Below are 21,190 nucleotides of genomic sequence, written 5' to 3'. Positions count from 1 at the left end.
AGTTGAATTATGTGCATCTAATAACGTATTTTCATTCGGGGAATCATTCTATAAGCCAACTTAGTCATGGATAGTCCTTTAAGTCTTGTTTTCGCTAATCTGTACATGGAATACTTTGAAACTACAGTAATAAATTCAATAAAACCCAAACACATGCTGTGGATGAGATGTGTAGATGTTATTCTAACATTTTGGGATAATAGATGGGGCAATTTTAATGAATTCCTTTCAAAATTAAACGCATTAGTGCCCAGTATCAAGTTTAAAGTTGAATGGGAAATGGACAACAAAATTCCTTTTCTTGATGTTTTAATAATCAGAGACACGACAGAATACAAATTTACCATATACAGAAAACCAACGTTCTCACTTTCATACATTCACTACTTTAGCTATCACGACATTGCTATCAAGATAGGTGTAGCCAGCAACCTGTTCTTAAGAGCCTTACGAATTTGTTCCCCAGATTTCCTGGAAAAAGATTTTGAACTAATTTGTAAGCAGCTTTCGTCTTTAAAGCATCCTGACCATATAATTGAGAAAGCAATTCACAAAGCAAACGTAATTTTCTACCGACACCCTCAAGACAAGACCAGAGATACACCCAACAATAAAATAAAAATTCCATACTTGGACAGGAAAATCTAACCCTCTTGCATTTACTTACCCAAACACCTTCGCCAAATCCCTGATTAACATCCAACAAAAGACATCCCCCAAGGACACAGGTGTTTACGAAATCCCATGTCACGACTGTGACCAATCTTACATCGGATTTACAGGAAAATCACTTCCCCAGAGATTAATACAACACAAATGGTCAGTTAGGTATGGACAACAGAACTCAGCTATTTTCAACAATATAAATGAACATAACCATAGAATAAACTGGAATTTCCAGTACAAGAGTCAAATGATGAAATCGGCATTAATTAAAGAGAGGCAGGTAATGAACATCTCAAAAGGAGCATGGGATTCAGATGTGATCGACAAGATTTTCATTCAACTAATGCTTAAGAAGATTAAAGGAAGATTATCAGCGGGAGTGACCTAAATTGGCTTACCTGTGGTTGGATCTCTTGGTATAAATACCACCTTTTCTGTAAACTTTTCTCATTCATCTACCTGAAGAGGGAGACAGCAGTCTCTGAAATATAGTATTTTTCTTTCTATATTTTGGTGTTTTTATGGGCTCCTTTTATTAGATGGAATTCTGTTGTAACAGAACATTTTTACCATCAGTATATATATATATATATATATATATATATATATATATAGTATATATATATATATATATATATCATATTAAATGTATATATAATATATATGTGTACATATATATTATATGTTTATATGTGTGTATAGAAATATTACATAATTTTTTAACTACATTTCCTCTCACGATACTTTCCTCAGACCTCGCCGCTCTCTATACCTGTCTGTTTTATATATACTATATGTATATATATATATATATATATATATATATATATATATATATATATATTATATATATATATATACACGACCCTTACCTATAAAGGGTGGAGCATGGGGCATCATTCCATCCTCCTGAGCCTGAGTTCTTACGCATCTCACCACAGGACTCTTTAGAACCATTGAAAGACCAATTGTCAGGTTGTCCGGCTTTCCATCTGAAAAACATCAAGAAAACGTGTGAGATTGAAAGCCTCTGAAATCTTGAAAGTTCATGTTAAAAAGAATCAAAGCCACATTTTAAAAGGTATACAACCCTATTGGCCAATGTCAGAACATTTAACTCTTTCGGACTCGCACACCTAATGTAGTTCATAGGTCTCACACGAAGTTCTGCTTTATTTCTTCTTCTAAGATTCGAATATCTTGGAAATATTTCGTGTCCAGAAATTTTACCGCCAACACAATACACCCTTCAGCAGTTTCACCACCAAACATGTTCACTGGCAAAAAGTTCAGCGCCAAGCAATTCATCGCAAGTGGTTTGACAAACTTTTACTCTGATTTTTGTTATTTACTGTCAAGTAACTCACCATAAACTGTTAATACTCTGGCACAGGAAATCCCCTATTTTTTTTAAGCAGAGGATGTGTATAGTAGTATGCCCAAAGAATTCCGAGTCTTCTTCAGATATATGATCCTAACAGTAGTTGTTATTGACTGCGCGGAATGGTTCATAACATTTCGTAAGAGTTGTTTTATGTGCACATATTCTTTTAATATTGGTTATATTAAATTTTAGCAGATTCTTATCTTTTTAAAATAAGCTTTAATTGTGCCATTTCGATTTAGTATATTGGTATCCGACAACCACCCTTTGGTAGGGGTATAAGAATACTACCACCGTAGGTCCTTCGTGTCGTAAAAGGCGACTATAAGGACAGCTGCTGCCTTGCAGTCTTAGTTTTTTTAGTAAAAGGATAGGCACACCGCCAATAACTATGGAAACTGCTGATTTGCAGTCTTACATTTTAATAAAAGGCTAGGCCCACCGCCAACAACTGTGGACACTGCTGCCTTGCAGGTGGACTTTTTAGTCAAAGGCGAGGCCCACCACCAATAACTGTGGTTGATGACAGTAAGGGCATGTGGTCGTAAGAACCCCTTTGACAAATAATAAATCATGCCCGATGTTGTAAGGAAAGGCGCAACAGGCAATCACATCTAAGATCCTACAAAAAAAAAAAAAATTAATTTCTAGCTTTCAGCTCTGCTTTTGGTTCTTTTCCATTCATAGATTCTTCAGTAAATTTAATTTAACGACTGACTTACTCTTTGTGGCTTGTGTCTCTCTGATCCAAAACTTTGGGAAAAATGTGTCAGTGACAAAATAAATCTTACTCCTCTGAATTTGTGTTGATTCAGACTATGACTTCAACGTCCTTGAAGTTCATCTACTCAGCCTATTAAGCCTTACTATGAATATCCTTTTGTTTCGTTACTAACTGCAAATATAGCCCTTATAGACAAGTCATTTATAGGAATGCAAAAGACAGCCCAAATACTATCTCGCTTTGTATTGCTTTGTTTCTCTTTCAGGGAATCTCAAGGGTTCTTGTGGCACAGTTTTTCAGTTCTTGACTTCATAACCCAAAATTTTATCTCAGAGAATATAATGATGACCGCATTATTTTCTACTCTAACTTATCACAACTTGCGTATTCCTCCATAAGCGTCAAATATTTGTAGGCTGGACAGGCTTTTAATATGGGGTTGTTCAATAGAGTTTTGGTTTAATTACTGCGTGCACATCACCCTGAACAGCGGCATTCTTACTTCATCCACATTCATGTCGTGCTATTTTTCGGTCTGATGTCCTCCTATCACTCAGACTTGCCTAATTGTTCTTATTCATTTTACAGCAGTAGTGAAGTAGTTGAGACCATTGCTCATTTTATAAACCACCTGAACACAGTATTGGATTTGTTTGTATATAAACTAACAAACTATTCTTTATTTAATTCCCCTCATATCCTCTGGATATTTAACTTTGACACATACTACCATAAAATAATCATAGCTAAATTGTAGGCGTCTGGGATTACTATTTCACATTGTAAAGTTGTTGTTCCTATGACTGTCTTTCTGTTGCAGTGAATGAAAAACAAGATATAGAATGTGTAGTTTTCCACCATGAGTGGAAATAAGAATAAATTATATAGTCGAGAATAATCACAGTATCCTTCGACCTTCCGCACTTTCACATATCCACTATTCCCTTGCCTGCACCTTTGTCAATGGTTCACCATATTGAGCACAAGGATTTGAATATATAAGTGCAAAGATGTGGTGTCACAAAGACACCCCTCTAGCAAGTCGTGTACTCGTAGGCCAGCCTACTGTCATTTGAGCGAAGATTTTTAAACAAAATTGTTATTATCGTCGTTTTAAATTATGCTTAGCATAAGTTTTGCAGAGATAAAGTTCAGGAATGAGTTTTAGTCAATGTTCAGCCATCTCGTGGTTAATATGTTTATAAATTTCATCTGAAAGTTGTTTTTCTGATAAAGCATTGATAAGTTGTCACTGATACCCCAGTTATTTATCGTAGTGAAGGGTACTAATCAAAGGTTGCAGTTGTTCACTCCAGCAAGTTTAGCATAATTTTGGAGACTTCCAGTATTTGCAGTTAGATGTTACACAGGTAGACATGCCCCCTCTACTTGGGACCACCTTGATGTGGTTAGAGGCCTCTTGGACACCAGTAATTTGTTCCCGGGTTTGGGTCCAAGAGTCCCATATATAATTATATATTTCTTTGGATTAATGTTTGTGGAATTTTCCACTGTTTGTAAAATTAATTTCAACTGATAAATAGGAAAGATATAGCTGGGGCTGGCATTATATTTAAAGCTAAATTGGGGGAACTGTGGTAGGACCATCAACTACCCGATAATGTTTGGACCTGAGAGATAGCAGATTAATAGCTGAAGGGTAGAACTATTCTAATGGGTTGGGCCTGGGATCCCAAGGGTGTCTGGTTCTGGGGATAGGACACCGGCATTCTATCCAGTATGTCCATAGTATGATTAGGGTGGGGATAATTGTATTCTTGTAATACTGTCATTCTTAGCAAGTGGGTTTGGCTTACACTCAGGCCACTCTAATCATGTTGGCCATACCCTGTCGGGTAGGCTATGGGCGTGGACATTTGGGAGTCGGTTCTCACTTGTTCCAAAGCTAATTTTTCTTTCTTTTTTTCCTCCAATCTTTATGACTAGTACCTATAAGGACTCAAGTACCCCTCGGCCCTTTAATAGTATCGTCTCAGCACAGTTGACAACCGTTGCAACCTCCACTGACAAGCTTTGTTTAGAAAATTCCTAGAAACTTAGTGTAATTACACTGAAAACCTCTGCTCCAGTGCAGAGGAAAGGGAAATTGAGCAGAAATTTATGTGAAATAGGACCAGGAATATTTGAAACCTCTTATGATAAATATTTGACTCTTAATCAATTTTTGATATTTTTAATGTGTTTAGAGACATTGTGAACTGTTGTGGCCGAGAGTCTAAGGTATCATCTGAAAGTCGAGAAAAGCTGACAGTAAAATCGACCTCAGCAAAAGAAAGTGAAAAATTAAAAGCATTATCACATCTTAGAGAAGTTAAAATAGAATGTGCAGTACATGCTTTTTGGAATTACTCCAAAGTAATGATATATGCATCCCAGGTGATGACTTACTTGGAGGAGGCATTAGTAGAAGAATTAAAAGAGCAAGGTGTAATAAGAATTCAAAGAATGAAGAATATAAATGGAGACTTGGTTCCACTTCCTAATTTTATTTTTATATTGAACCATACTCGATTTCCTAATGTAATACAAGCTGCCTGGTTACGTTTGGTTACGTTTTAAGGTTAAGCAATATATCCAAGCCCGAGAGTTTTATTTTTTCATTGTCAAGAATTTGGACACATGTTAGGGTCTTGTAGGTAGAAACTACAAGGCAAGCGTGCCACTTGTGTTAAAGGCAGTGAACCAGAGAATGGTGCATGTAATAAAGAAGCAAGATCTATACATTGTGAAGACAATCATCCACCACCTTCACTCAGTTGTGGTTAATACATCATGGAAAATAAAACCAAACATTGAGGGTTACTGAACGTATTACGTTTAAAAAGGCAAAAGGAAGAGTATTGAATCAGTATGTTAGACCTGGAATGTCCTTTTCCAGTGTTGCTGCCAGCTGAAGTAGAAATGTAAATGATATCAGTGGTAATGTAAATAAAATATCAGTGATGACCTGTACTTGTCTCTTTAGAGGCCTTGCCATTTATTTCTGGCACTCCTGTCTCTTTGGAGGTGGTGACAGTGGTGTCCAGCAGTCCTACCTCTTCAGAGGCTGCACCAGTGGTTTATGGCATCCTACCTCTTCTGAGGCAGTGCCAGTGATTTCTGACACTTATGCCTCTATGGAGGTAGAGCCAGTGAATTCTGGTGATCCTGCGTCTCCAGATATGGTGCCAGATGTGCCTGGCACTCAGCCTCTCTGAAGGCTGCTCCAGCTATAACTAGTGTGTCCCTGAAGCCTGCACCAGCAGTAGCTGGTGTTTCTGACGCTTTGGAGGGTACACCAATGTCTGACCCTCACACCCCTCCTTAGGCAGTGCCAGCTTTGTCTGGTGCTCCTGAGATTGATAACCCTTGGTAAAGGAAGGCAGCAATAAACAATCGGTCTTCTTCCAGGAAAAAAGCCATGAGCAAGGCAGTAAGCTGAAAACACGTTAAGGAGGCTCCTTATTGATTTTGATTAGAGTGAAAAATAATATATAGTGTACTTGATATACATTTGATATTGAAAGAAAAATTAACACAAGACACCACCCTACTTTAATGAACATTCAACTTAAAAAGATGATTCAGAGATGCACACAAACGGGATAGCAAATTAACATTGCGTTCAGAAGGTTCCCCTTTGTCACCCGTAAGTTCAGATTTTGTTTTGTGAGCCTATTGTGTACATGCATTGCTGTGCGTACTGCGTATTGTGTATAGAATGAAAAAAAAGGTCGTCCAGAATGTAACTCATTTGTAGGTACAGCTGTGTTTGCTTCTTTCACTGGATTCTGTACAATTTTGATGTGCATATTTTCACAGGTAAGCCTGAAGGTAGAATATCCTACGCTAGCCTAGTCATTACTCATATGTTCTTACCCTTTGGATGTCACAATAAATAAAGGAGTTACTGATGTGCATTATTAACAGCAGTCATAGGAATCAGTTTGAGAAAGAAACTAAAAGATATGGAAATCTTGACAGAAACTTCCATCAAAACTCACCTGCATAAATTTGGTATGGTGCCGTCAATCCACAAATACGTCCTGTTCGAGTATGGGGAATACAACCCAATCCATGCATCAGTTACAACCATACCTGCAGAAGTAAAAAAAAGTCATATCTAATTATTTTATGTCGCATCCATGCCATGAATATGTCTGTTACTACAGCCTTGATACTAGCTATTGACTGAAACAGCTGGGGGTTAGTAAATGGAATACAATTTAAAACAATTTCCATATATAATTATAATATATATATCTAAATATATATATATATATATATATATATATATATATATATATATATATATATATATATAATATATATATATGAGTCTGATCACATCCCCGTGATTCAAATACCCTCATATATATATCTCAGAACTGATATATTTTCATATAGGTTAACTGAAGGGGAATTTCTAATTGATAATAATTTCGTCGGCTCCCAGGCGCGAACCTAGGAACCCAGAAATCAGGATGTACAGTGAAGCGCCTTTAACCACAGCTACCACGAGAGGATATAAGTTAATGCCGCCTCTCCTGCTGAGGATTTAACTGAACATTGGGACCTCTTAACTCTTTTACTCCTCCCCCTATAAATTTTCCCCTTCCCTTCTTCTTCTTTCGTTGACGACCTTGGCATGGTTTTGGACGACTGATTTCACTGCCCATATAACTTGATGGAGGGTGGAGTTGGACGGCATTCCACTCCACCCGTAAAACTAGAGTACCTGACGTGGTCGAGCGAGGGGAAATTTTTATGTCGAGCCAAGTCTTTAGTGCTGGGTCGATTTCATGCGACTGACGACCCTTAAGGCACTGTGGGTATGGCGTATATCCAGGCGAGTGTTCCAGGGCAGTTACCACACTGTACCAGTATTGCGCCTCCTTCAGTTGGGCCTCCTTGGTGAGAGGGATCTCATCCTGGACGAAATATTTAATCTTGTTATATGGGAAAACAAAACAAAAATCCCTACGACTTCTGGCATGGCAATGGACTATTCTAAGGAAATCCCAGGTAATGAAGAGCAAGCTGGTATTAGAACTTTCATACCATACAAGCCACAAAGAAGAAGTAAATATAGAATTGACCCAACCTTGACTCACTTTGACTCCCTCTTTGGGAGTGGAAGTTGGTCAAGGTTCTTGTCCTTGGAAACCGACAAAAAATGTCTGCATTAAGATTGGAAAATTATTTGTTAAGTAGGCACCCAGACTCAGAAATGTCATTTAGACAAAGAAAATACCAGGTGTTGTTAATAGAATCTACTACAACAACCAATCCGAAAATTATTTAACCATAAAGAACATTGACAATATAAAGGTAAAGATAAGAGAACATGACAGTATGAACAGCATACAAGGTACTGTAGTACTTCCTAAAAGTGAAGAGCCAATAGAAAAAAATATTTTACTGGATTCCCTTAAGAAAAGGTACAACAACGTGCAAGATTGTGAAATATAGAGTACAGCCAGTAGACAAAATAATGAAAATACATTGAGAATAGCAAAAATAAAATTTGAAGGCCAAGAATAACTGAGACCTTATGTTCCAAAACCACTACAGTGCCAGAACTGTAGTAAATATGGTCATACATGAGAAAATTGCAGACATATATCTATTAGGGCTGTTGCCTTGTATAATAAGGCACCCTATGAGGTAATGTTAGACTTGAGATAATCTTACGCTAAGTTGGTTGGTTATGCACTTCCATATTCATTGGAGTGTCTTGGGGTTTGTAGATCACTTACGAAGTCGGTATTATCTTCTTTGGTTATGATGACGATGTGTTAAACTTATGATTATCTCTTCTTTCTGATGTGAGGTTTCTAGTAGAAAACACGAAGTATAAAAAAAACACTTATATTCTCTGAGATTACATGCTGAAGATCAAGTAGGATTGTACAGGTCTTCTAATGACGATAGCTTGATCGCTTCTGCCAATGATGATGGCTAATTCTGTTCTGTTCTGTCTACCATCTCGGTTACAAGTCATAAAGGAAGCAGACAGTAGCTCGAACATATGAACATACATACAAAATGAGACACATTACTAATCACGTAGGCCGTTTGAATTATAGGTCGCGGTAGTTGTCTCAAGCAGGAAGCTTGGACTAATGTTTCAAAACAAATGAATGACTACAGGTGACGGCATGTCAACTTAGCCTACATACTTTATCGTCTCTGGTCTGATCACATTCCTGCAAGCAATCTGGGTTGAGCCCTCTTTAGTTTTTAGTCTTTATATATATGGAATAACATTCCATATTTTTATTATGTAATCACTTACATAAAAGCTCGGTCAGCTACCAAAACCAACCACTGAATATTACTCAAGCTTGACTTACATTTGACTTATAGGAGTGTGATACAGTCACTATGTGAATATATATAGATATATAGAAAATACTTAAAAAACAAAGTAAAATACAAAAAAAGAATTCAAGATATAGACATAATATGTATATGATGGTATTCGTAATAATATGATCAGTGATATATACTGATACAGTTTTTCACTTCATCTCATTAAGATACATATGCTACAGAAAATACTAATGTACTCTGATAATCGCATAGAACATGACATATTGTAACTGATAAAATTCATATATGAATTGATAAAAATTATCAATGTTTATGCTGAGTGATTCGTTGATTTTTATGCTAACTGTTATATATCTGCAGTTGTTGGTAAGATAAAAGGTAACAGATTGATTATAGGCTACCTGATTTATTCATACATATGTATATAGATTCATATAATTATGATTAATATATGTGCCTTTAAATAGATTCCTAGTGCATACACGCAAAGATATATTTCGACTCTGTTAATTTATGATCATTTTATATATAGGATACATGATACTTTATATATAGGATAACATGACCGAGGTTTATACCACTTTCACATTTAACTAGCGTTTAAACAACTTTTCGTCCATTACACAGTTCCAGACAACCACCTATAGCCAGATGAAAATGGCAATTCCAAATGGTTAAAACAGGGGAAAAATTTGCCTGGGCGGGGTCCAACGTTCTATTTTGTGCTCATACTTGTTCTCTGCATCCTAAGCCACACAAATACGTTTCGCGATGAATAAAATCATCCCGCCCCAGCACGAGTCCTTCACCCAGCAACGTAGAGTTGAATATCTTCTGGTGGTAATTGTCGGAAGTATGTCCCTTTTGTAGCAAATTTCCGACAGCTGCCGGAGCGTTCCGCATTAAAACGAGATTAATGACGGGATACGGGTGTCAGTCGAAGAAGTCGCATGAGATAAGCTTATTCAGCTTATGATGGTGCTTATTCCTTTCACATTGTAGGGCGGTTGTTACTTGACTGCCGTTGTCTGCAGCGACGAACGAATTTTTTGAAGTTGCGATGTGAAATCTCGTACTGGCAGGATACTGTAACCAGGTTCCATTAATCAGCCGCTTGCAAGTGAAATTTTTAACTTGTCACAAGGGCAAAATAAATTCAAGAACATCAAATACGGGAGGGAGAGAGCCATTTAAGACAGACTTAACCCACATGAATTCGCTGATATTTTATGGAATTCAAAAGAGTCAGCTGTACAAAACTTTTTTATCCATGCATTTAACAATGAGTGAACCTATCCAGGTCTATGATGACTGTAAAAATATCCATAATTATAAAAAATAAACAGATATCAATACGAATCCCAAAGAAAATTCGATATTACTGGTAGTAAGTTACTAGACAAAGAAGTGGAAAACGGAGCTATTTGTAAGATATCCAGGCAACATAAGAGTCAAAGAGAATATTAATCATGATTCTGTATTTCTCTATGCTAACTGAAATTAAGCTGTGATAAAATCCGATCCTATGTGCCGCCCCTAACAAAGTTTCATATTCAAATTTCTCGCGCGCATCCTCTGAGGTTAATTTTCAAAACTTTATTAATATGCAGGAGATTCAACGAAAGAACCCACTATGTAACTAATTTCTATATAAACTTTGGGTTTTTCAAGAAAATGTGACATTTTCCCCATGAATGTGATTTACTTGAATTGTAAATAGACTATATTGCAAGTAAATATTTCATATCCATGATTGATACTTCTAAATGTCCGTTTACCAATGTCATAAGCTGAATTATTGACTCTAATTGTCTATGAGGTTTCAGAAAAAAATTTAAAAAATTAATTCATTTGATGTTACAGAAATTCTATTTGCTTATTTTGTTCATTAATTTTAAAACGATTCCAATTCCACACGGATAAGAATAGGTTATGGCTATGTATGTCATCATGACCCATGAACCACATAAGTTCATGAGCTAAGCATTCCTCTCTCCAGTCAACCTGCTTCGCAAGCAGTTTATCGAGGTTAAAAAGAACAATGATGAATCTGCAAACGCGACAGGCACCTTCTAGACTGTTGACGTCGGCACCAGCTTAAGAGTTACGTTACTTGCTGTAAAAGATACAACTTTAGTATTTTCAAATGATATTTTTTTGTTTTAATTCTCCACCCACATGAGAAGAATGTCTGAAAAAAAAACAGTACCAAAATTGAACAATATAATATTAATTTCATGCTGGAAATCTGCATGATTGTAATTATGTTAAATTAGATATTACTTATTTAAACTAATGAAAAAGGGTTTCCATACAAATTTTATATATACTATTTGCCCTGTATAAGATTATTCGCATAGATATACATTTTCACTTCTAGACTTCCTGACTTTAAAATCTCTTTTATTAATTTAATAATTATTTATTATTATTTATTTTTTTTTTTCATTGACTACGAATATAAATCACCGGGACAGACAATATGTCAGTAGGTTTTGATATGTGTTTGAACTTTTAGCTCATTCGTCATTACTAAAGCGTTAAGTTAGAGTTCAAATCTTTACGCATATATATTTGGATATTTAATTAACCTATGGTTACATTTTCTTATTGATTTTATCGTGATTCCTTTTTTATTATAATTTGTAACCCTTCCGACTTCTTACGGAGTGTATTATATTGGCTCCACTTGTATCCATATTTATCTTATTTTTTATATATATTTATTTATATATTTTTTTTGTATATATATATTTGATAAATTAATGGTTGGCTTGAATATGTGGAAAAGTGTTCTAGCGGCGTACCGTATAAGGCTACTTGCGGTATCGTTTCTATAGATACAAGATATGAATGATAAAGGTATTTAAAACCGCGAGAACAGCTATAATCCAGTTCGGATCCAATGACATGACACTTTTTTATTTATCCGTTCTACCAAACCTATTGACTCTGGGTGATAAAATATAGTATGGTTTTCTTAATGGAAAGGAATTCACACAACGAGTTAAGGAGATTATTATTGATTTACACCACCCAAGTCAGATTATTATTATGTGTTGAATTCCATGTTTACTGATTTAGCACTCATAAATATTCCTAGCGCACTCAATTGTGGTGTTTGTTTTTAGTGCTATTAATTCTATATAACGTGTCAAGGAACTATTAACACTAAGAAGTATTTATTTCCTCTGTCAGACTCGTAATTCTGTTAATAATTCTACGTATATTCTTTCAAGGATTGATTTGGCACAGGATAGGCCCCTAAACAGACAGGTGTCTTACTGTATCCCTTGTTTTCATGACACGTGTTACAATCAGTTATGTGCTTTTTATATCTGTAAGCATTGTAGGCCAGTAAAATAGTGATTTGGCTTTCTGTGACATAATAGAGAACCCTGGATGATGGAATGCAACCAGTTTAGGACGATTGGTATGAAAGAGATTATTACTACTACCTGGTCGTTAGTCATCTGCTGTGTTCTTCGGGTTTTCCTCGTTACGGACCTACATATAATATTACATTTGATTACATAATTCTGATACACATACTTTAAATATACTTTTGCTTTAGGGTTTCCGTTCGAAGTATTTATTGTTTTGCTTAGCTGCGGACCCTTGTTTCCGTTCGAAGTGTTTATTGTTTTGCTTATTGCTGTTGACTCTTGCTTTGTTCAGTTTGTAACAGTTCGGCACTCCAACCCAGATATCCAATGCTCGCGATCTCTTCGGTTAAGGAATCTTCTTGTTTAGATACGGTTTTAACAATAGGCACGGATGTTTCTATATCTTTTAGTCCAATTAATGGTTCTTTGCAGTATGGTGCGGGATTGCAGGATAATGCGTCAGCTATGATAATTGCTTTCCCAGGTAGATACCTTAACTTAGCTCCAAAGACCTGAATGATCATATGCCAACGAGTTCCTTTGGGACTGTGATTAAAGCCTTTGAAAAACTCGGTAAGTGACTCATGGTCAGTAAGGACTTTAAAAGAATAGCCGTAGATTATGAACTTGAAATGTACTAGTGAGTTAACGATACCTAGCTCTTCCTTGCCTATTACTGCATATTTACTTTCAGAGGGCTTTAGTTTATGTGAATAAAAAGCTATAGGGAGGAACTGATTATCATTGCTGAAGTAGTACCCCTCTTACCCCTTGGTCTGAGGCGTCTGTTGCAATAAAAAAAATCCTTATTTAAATCAGGGATTTTTAAGTTAGATGAGCTGCATTATTCCGCTTTTAAGATATCGAACACCTGTTGATGCTTTTCAGACCATAATAAATCTACGCCCTTCTTTGTAAGATCTGTTAAAGGAGCTGTCATGATTGAAGAGTTACATATTTACATACGATTGTAATACCCACTACAGCGCAAAAGTGCTGTATCCCCTTTTTATGTTAATAGGTACGGAAGTTATGAATAGCCGACACCTTACCGTGGACTACTTTAAGACCTTTACTAGACACATAAAACCTAAATAAACATGTTCGGTTTTTAAAAACTCACATTTAGATATTTTACTCTGAGATTATTTGTCTTTGTCTCTATAGCACTAGCTCTAGTTTATGTGAATGTACTTCTAAGGTATTAGAAAAGATTACAAGACCAACCATATAGGCATGTAGGGTATCCTCTAAAAGTCTCCAAACACTATATTGTAATTGGGGTGCAACGTAAGCCGGAGGCATACGTAAAAATTGATAATATCCCCTGAGTGTGCTGAAAACGGTGTATGAGGTACACTCACTTAGTTAATGGTATCTAATGAAAGCCTTTAAGTAAGTCCAAGCTGGTGAAATATTTATTCTAACCTAACAGAGATAAGATGTCGTCGGTACATGGCACTGGAAACTATCGGGAGTTGTTTCCTTGTTTAAGCGACAGAAATCTACGCAGATACGCCAAGTCCGATCTTTTATGGCATGACGTTTGAGGGAAAAATTATATGGGCTTATTTGATTTCCTAATGACTCCTATTACTAACATTTTTCAACTTCGTCATTTATCTCTATTTTGAAATTTCATTGGGAGTCTATGCGAAGGTACGTATATAGCTTTATGTTTGTCCTTAGACCGTATTTTGTTTTCAATGACATCCGTTTTTCTCCCAGAGATCACTCGCTAGTGGAGAAACTTCCTGGTATTCAGATAAAAGATAAAAAAAAATTTTCTGCTGAATCACCTCTGCTTGAATGACTTTACGGATATTACTTTAGATAGAGTATAAGAGAGATTCATCTATGACTGGTTGGGCGGAATTAAAAATTAGCAACAATAAAAAATGCGATATTTATCACTTCCGTATCCACGATATGTATACGTTTGTGGATCACTAGATTTAACTTGTTGCTGTGAGTCAACCGTGTCTAGGGCTTTGTTCGCGGAAATCGTTATATTTCAGAGTGTCGGGAAGGATTAAAATTTCATTTCCCAGCAAGGTCTTTTTTCATGCACTAAGACATTCGAGGGTGCATGCGTCTCGAGATTTTGTGTGCACACTGAGACTGCGGTTGTGGGAGAATTCTGTTGGGTCGTTGAACAATATCACGATTTATGAGACAAATGATTTGTTCCTCTATATAAGTTATTATTTGATTAACTGTCTCTTTTTGTTCAAACGGATTTCAATATGTTTGAAGGTTTATAGAATTTTCCTTTGATAAACACGCCTTATTTTGCAGGCGGTAAGATAATGTTTTGTATACCCCTAGATGGATATCTCATAATTACACTAGATACAGATCAATGTTTTTTATAACTATAGAGGTATCTGTAAGCGCTCGCTTATCGGGACTTCTCATTAGGGAAGTTCAAACAACAGAAGGTGAGTCCGTAAATACAGGATATTACGTGTACTAAAGGAATAAAACAAGATATTCTAATTTTTACGGCGCGTACAGTCGGGCTTAATCCACCACTACTTATAATAACTTAATGTATTAAAGTTACGAGGACCTGCTCTGATTACTTGATAAGGTCGTGTGATTCATAGGAAGATTCCTTTTTAAATTTAAAAGGTATTGGCATAGAAAAAGGTATGGCATAAATGATCCAACATCACTTTTCCTCTCTGCTGAAGTCGCTTATGTGGAATGTGCTTTGCTTGCTACACTCGGCAGATTTGACTGACCCTGACCGTTGACTAGATGACACAGTAACCAAGTTCGCTTAAGCACAATTTGTTTGTTTCTGTATTTTAGGGCTACTGTTTACCATCGGCAACGTATTGTGTGTTTTTAGCATTCTGTTGTTGGTTACGTATAAAGCAACGAACGTATGAATGACGAACTATTAGGAGTTGAGCGATTACTATTAAGACAAGTTATCTCTACTGCATTCAATATTAACTGTTTGTACTTGCTGTTGTTTACTTCATTCTTTGCTAAAATTTGAAAATAGTGGAGGGATCCTCGTCAGCGCATTTTAGCCTAATGAAAGTTTATAGACATGTTATTCCTTGCAATCCAGCCATATTTTTAAAGTTAAGTTGAGTCATTGAGGTTCGATATTTTATCCATATAACTCAAAAAACTCAAGGCTAAAACTGCGATCTTGCACAGGAGCATTTTATTGTCCTGACCTGAAATAGTGTTACCTCTAATTTATCTAGATTTGTACGGGCGTTCCACTTGTTTTTGTGTGTTTTCTAATCACTACGGTGCCTAACGACCCTATCCATGCATCTGTATAAATACAGACGTCCACTGCGTAAACGCATATTCACTGTTTAATATGATTTGTTACGTAAAGGATTAATAATCACCCAAAATGATAAAATTAACACAGTATATGATTATGATATTTCAGTAGAAACTTCTGGAAAACAGACACTCAAAGATTAAAAATCTCAGCAGTAGCGAAATCTCAATGATGTAGATTAATTTCTTGTAAAAAAGTAAGATTAAGAATGTCTCGTAACTTCAGCCACAGGAATAACGAAATTCGACCTGCAAAGGAAAACACTCAAAGTTACTCCAAATGAATAAAAAAAAGGTTGTACTTAGCTGTTTTGTAATGGGAAAGTCACAGTGTTCCGATAACGACACACGGCCTTGGCCCTCCTTCTCTTTAGTGGATGACCTGGTTTGGCTTGAGTTTCCGTGCGCGTTGTTTCTTGGATGATTCGAGTCCATGACGATCCGATGCTGAAGACGCGTTCGGTTTATTTCTTGAAGTGCTGGAAACGCTTACTAAACGATGATACTAAGTTGCTTGAAGAATGTGTTGCTTTCGTCATCGTTGACTTTTGATGATACATTTATTCGTTATTCTTCGGAAGACGTTGAAGAGTTCTTGTTGTTTTCCGAAGTCACTCACTAAATGATGATACTAAGTTGCTTGAAGAACTTTTGTTGCTATCGTCGTCGTTGACTTCTGATGATACGATACATTAATTCATTATTTCTTGGTTGTTTTTTTTCGGAAGACGTTGTAAAGATGATTCTTCTTGGTAGTCACTGCTTCACCAATACTTAGGCATGTTGCCTTGTATAATAAGGCGCCCTAATGAGGTAATGTTAGACTTGCGAATAATCTTACGCTAAAGTCGGTTGGTTATTGCACTTCCATAATTCATTGGAGTGTCTTGCGGTTGTAGATCACTTACGAAGTCGGTATTATCTTCTTTGGTTATGACGACGATGTGTTAAACTCATGATTATCTCTTCTTTCTGATGTAAGGTTTCTAGTAGAAAACACGAAGTATAAAAAACACTTATATTCTCTGAGATTACATGGTGAAGATCAAGTAGGATTGTATAGGTCTTCTAATGACGATAGCTTGATCGCTTCTGCCAATGATGATGGCTAATTCTGTTTCTGTTCTGTCTCACCATCTCGTTACAAGTCATAAAGGAAGCAGACAGTAGCTCGAACATATGAACATTCATTCAAAATCATGACACATTTACTAATAACGTAGGCCGTTTGAATTATAGGTTGGGCGCGGGTAGTTGTCTCAAGCAGGAAGCTTGGACTAATGTTTCAAAACAAATGAATGACTACAGGTGACGGCATGTCAACTTAGCCTACATACTTTATCGTCTCTGGTCTGATCACATTCCTGCAAGCAATCTGGTTGACCTCTTTAGTTTTAGTCTTTTATATATATGGAATAACATTCATATTTTTATTATGTAATCACTTACATATCGATTTGTGCGTATTGTGGATCTGACAAACATACCACGCTCTGGAAGTGTGGTAAACCAAAATGTGTAAACTGTAGCCAAAATCACCATTCTAGGTCTAAGGAGTGTATGTATTATATATACAATACAAAATTAACATTACTTCAGGAGAAATCAGGAATGCCAATAAGAGAAGCCTAGAGTTGAGAGTTAGAGGGATGCATGATCCCGCTAGGAAGCAAATATTCTCTACTGCATTGAGCTCAAGGAATGAAACAAAAATGGAAGTAAGTAACAAACCCCTAATAGATAAATCAGAAGAAAAAATAACTTTACAAGAAACTAATATAGCAAGAAACCAAGAAACTTGTGCAAATATATGTTCAAATTCATTTGAGATATTAAGGGAAATGGAAACACACAAGAAAATGATACATGTATCACTGAAACATTACAAGATAGTTATAATGAGCTGGAAGCTAAAGATAAAGAGGCCTTTAGAGAGAACTCCACCAAAACCAAAAAGCCAACAATTTTTAGAGAGGTATCTGTTAAAGTAAAGACTAAGGATCCAAAAAAAAGCACACAAACCAGAAAATGATAAGAACATACCTTTGTCTCCTAAAGTAATAATAGAAGCAATGGATGGAAATACCCAGAACAATAAAGAAATAGTAGAGGAGAGCACCATAGACAAAAATGATTATGTGGAGAGAGAAGAGATTACTCCATCACCAGTAATTGGTGCACTAAGAGTAAGTAAAAAAAGGACACATAAATACACATGTGGATGTAATGAATGGTCCATCGAATTATGCAACAAAAACAGAAACATAACAAAAGACAATTTAACAAACACTATAAAAATTTGATAAAATATAGAAGTAAAGAAATCACTAGTCTAGAGACTCACAAAAAAGGCAGTATGTGCATTGGACACCTGATGTCTAATAAGGAGAACATATAAATTATGTAAATAAAATTTTAGAAAAAATGCAAATGGATAATCCACAACAAGAAAGTAATGCTTGAACACTCTTAACATAATATTTTCAATAATTATATAATACAATGGAACATAAATGGTCTCCAGACCAGATTACATTTGGGAGAATTACAACGCTTACTGAAAGAATACGAACCAATGATAGTATGTTTACATGTCAATAAAATAATATCAACAATTGGAAAATATACCCTAGTATCAACATCTAGAGAAAAAGAAAGAAATTTAGGTACTGCTTTATATGTATGTACATATCAAAGTATGTTATGACACAGTACCTGTAAGCTTTGCTGACTTGCAAATATCAAGTATCAAAATACAAATAAAAAGCTATATGTAATTTATAACATATCTTACAAGTTTGTAATGTTAAGTGAAATCACATATCACGTCTTGCTTGGAGACAAGCGGAGCTGTAGGGGCAGCTTACTTGAGGAAGGAATTTGAATACGCAAGCAGTTTAACCAAGAGATCACTCACCCTGTCGTGAAGCATGTACATTCGTTTGTACGGATGTTACAGGCCTAATAATCCAAGGTACTTGCGAAAGTCACATTCTTTTCGGTGAACACTAAGAGGTGAGGTGGTACACGCCGTGTGTCGGGAGAGAAAGCTCCATCGTAAAGGTAGGACATATTTTTGTAAAGACTTAGAAAACCGTTACCTTTGAAAAGAGAGAGAAGTGTGAAATACTCTCTTTACATGAATACTTCGAAAAGAGTGATGTGTGTAGTGTATCTTTTATCCATTATTTCTTTATTACAAATGGGTCCTAGTCCATGGCTAATTTAGAGACGGGAATCTCTAACCTGACTAATACGATGAACTTATTGACATTTTGGGTCTGGGAGTGAACTCTTAGTCAAGAGGTTTCCTTATGGGCAGATTTGGGTTTTCTGTCATTATGACTTGTTAATCATTTTGTTCTATTTTATATTCAACTGCTTTGGGTAATAAATAGTATTTTTTTATACTTACGAGATCTTAATAGCCTAACGACATAGTTGCAGACAGAGGGCACCATTGACGACAGGTAAGGATGTGGCGTAAGACATATACAACAAACCTAACAAAAATTACGACATAGAAAAACTTAAGGATTTGTTTGGCAATGCCAGAGAACCCACATTGATAGTAGGGGATTTTAATGCTCACAACCCGATATGGGACTGTAACTTTACAATCCCAAATAGAGCAGGGAGTAAAATTGAAGAGTTCATGGAGTAAAACGACATGTGCTGTATAAATAATGACGAAATCAGTACATATTTTTCAAAAATACATAGAAAATTTTCTTCAGTAGAGCTAACTTTATGTGCAACAAATATAGTTAAGAGAATAGATTGAAATATAGTTGATGACTTGCACACCAGTGATCATTTCCCAATATTACTTTCCTTATTGCATAATAATCCGGTAAAACATGTTCCTCATTATAACATTTATATAGCAGATTGGGAGAAATATGAAATTCACACAAGAAATATCCAACCATTTGAATATTTAATAGACCATAATGAAACTAACAAAGTTCTTATTGATTTCATTAAAAAGACAGCTGATCAAGCTATACCAAAGTCAAAACCCCATCCAACAAAACACAAAGTACCATGGTGGTCTGATAAACTAACAGAGTTAATTAATATAAAACACTCAATAGGGAGACTAGATAATTTAAATAGGAATTTCAGTAAAATAAATAAAACATTATCAGTATTAAATGGAACTTTACAAAAAATGACTATATTATTACTAGAGATTGATACATTAAAACCTATATACAACAAAATATCTGCAAAATTTAAAAAGGAAGTAATTCAAGGAAGAATAATTTCATGGAGGAAATATGTATCAGAACTCTCAAATAATACTCCCATACAAAAAATATGGGACAAATTCAGGAAAATAAATGGTACCCATGTTAAACCACCTAGACATGCCATATTGAAAGATGGAAAAAGAATACTTGATCCAAAAGAAGTAAGTAATATAGTAGGAGAAAACCTAGCAAATTTAAGTAGTGATAAAAATTTAGATGAACATTCCACACAAAGAAAAATAATTAAGAACTAATAACAATGAATTTCGAAACACAAGATGATATATATCATAATAAGAAATTTAATATGGAAGAGTTGGAATATGCTCTCCTGAACAGCAATAAATCTGCTCTTGGAGGTGACAATATTTGTTTTGAGATGATCAACCACTTAGCACCTCTGGCAAAGTCATACTTATTACAATTTTATAATCATTCATGGCTTCAGAATTTATTTCCTGATGAATGGCGTAAAGCTATAATAATTCCTATCCCCAAACCTGGAAAGGATCAAAGTGATATAAATAATTACAGACCAATCTCTCTTAACAACTTGCTTATGCAAATTACTTAATAAGATGGTAAATGCTCAACTAACATGGCACATTCGAAAAAATAAAATTTTAACTTCCACTCAATTCGGGCCACAGTGTAACAGGCCTACATTAGATTCTCTCTCTATCCTAGAAGACCATATACACAGAGGATTTGAACGATAACAAATAACTGTAGCTAATAAAAATAAATAAAGAAAAATAAATAATAAAATAAATAAATAAAAAATAAATGAAAATAAATAAAATTGAAAAGGCTTATGGTACTACATGGAGGTATCCTATATCAAAAACTTTACAAACAACAATGTCCGTGAACATTTACCCATGTTCATCCAAAGTTTTCTAACAAATCGAAGTTTTCAGGGGAAAATTGATGATGCTTTGTCCAGAACATTCCCACTTGGAAATGGTGTTCCACAAGGAAAGCGTCCTTAGTGGCACACTGTTTACTTTAGGAATTATTGAAATTAGTAAAAATCTACACACCGGATTTAAAAGCAACCTTTATATGGATGATTTTACCATATATTATTCAGCATCTCGCATTAAACATGCAGAGCGCATCA

General features: G+C 35.5%; 1 protein-coding gene across 4 annotated transcripts in view; it reads right to left on the bottom strand.

Moving 5' to 3' along the window:
• Nucleotides 1-21,190, bottom strand: part of LOC135199557 (uncharacterized) — a 389,950-nt gene that overhangs the window by 36,246 nt on the left and 332,514 nt on the right. Inside the window, exons 10-12 of one of the 4 annotated variants that reach the window (XM_064227715.1) lie at nucleotides 6,779-6,872; nucleotides 1,539-1,658; nucleotides 1,070-1,147 (exon numbers count right to left, since the gene is read on the bottom strand). In XM_064227715.1, the coding sequence (XP_064083785.1) occupies nucleotides 1,114-1,147; nucleotides 1,539-1,658; nucleotides 6,779-6,872 (248 nt within the window). In that variant the 3' untranslated portion in view covers nucleotides 1,070-1,113. Of the gene's footprint in view, nucleotides 1-1,069; nucleotides 1,148-1,538; nucleotides 1,659-6,778; nucleotides 6,873-21,190 lie in introns of those variants that run through there. The other 3 variants (XM_064227717.1, XM_064227716.1, XM_064227718.1) reach the window with 3 other exon arrangements.

Source organism: Macrobrachium nipponense, chromosome 25, assembly GCF_015104395.2.
Source record: "Macrobrachium nipponense isolate FS-2020 chromosome 25, ASM1510439v2, whole genome shotgun sequence".
In the NCBI taxonomy this organism is placed as follows: domain Eukaryota; kingdom Metazoa; phylum Arthropoda; class Malacostraca; order Decapoda; family Palaemonidae; genus Macrobrachium; species Macrobrachium nipponense.
This window is presented reverse-complemented; position numbering and strand designations above follow the sequence as displayed.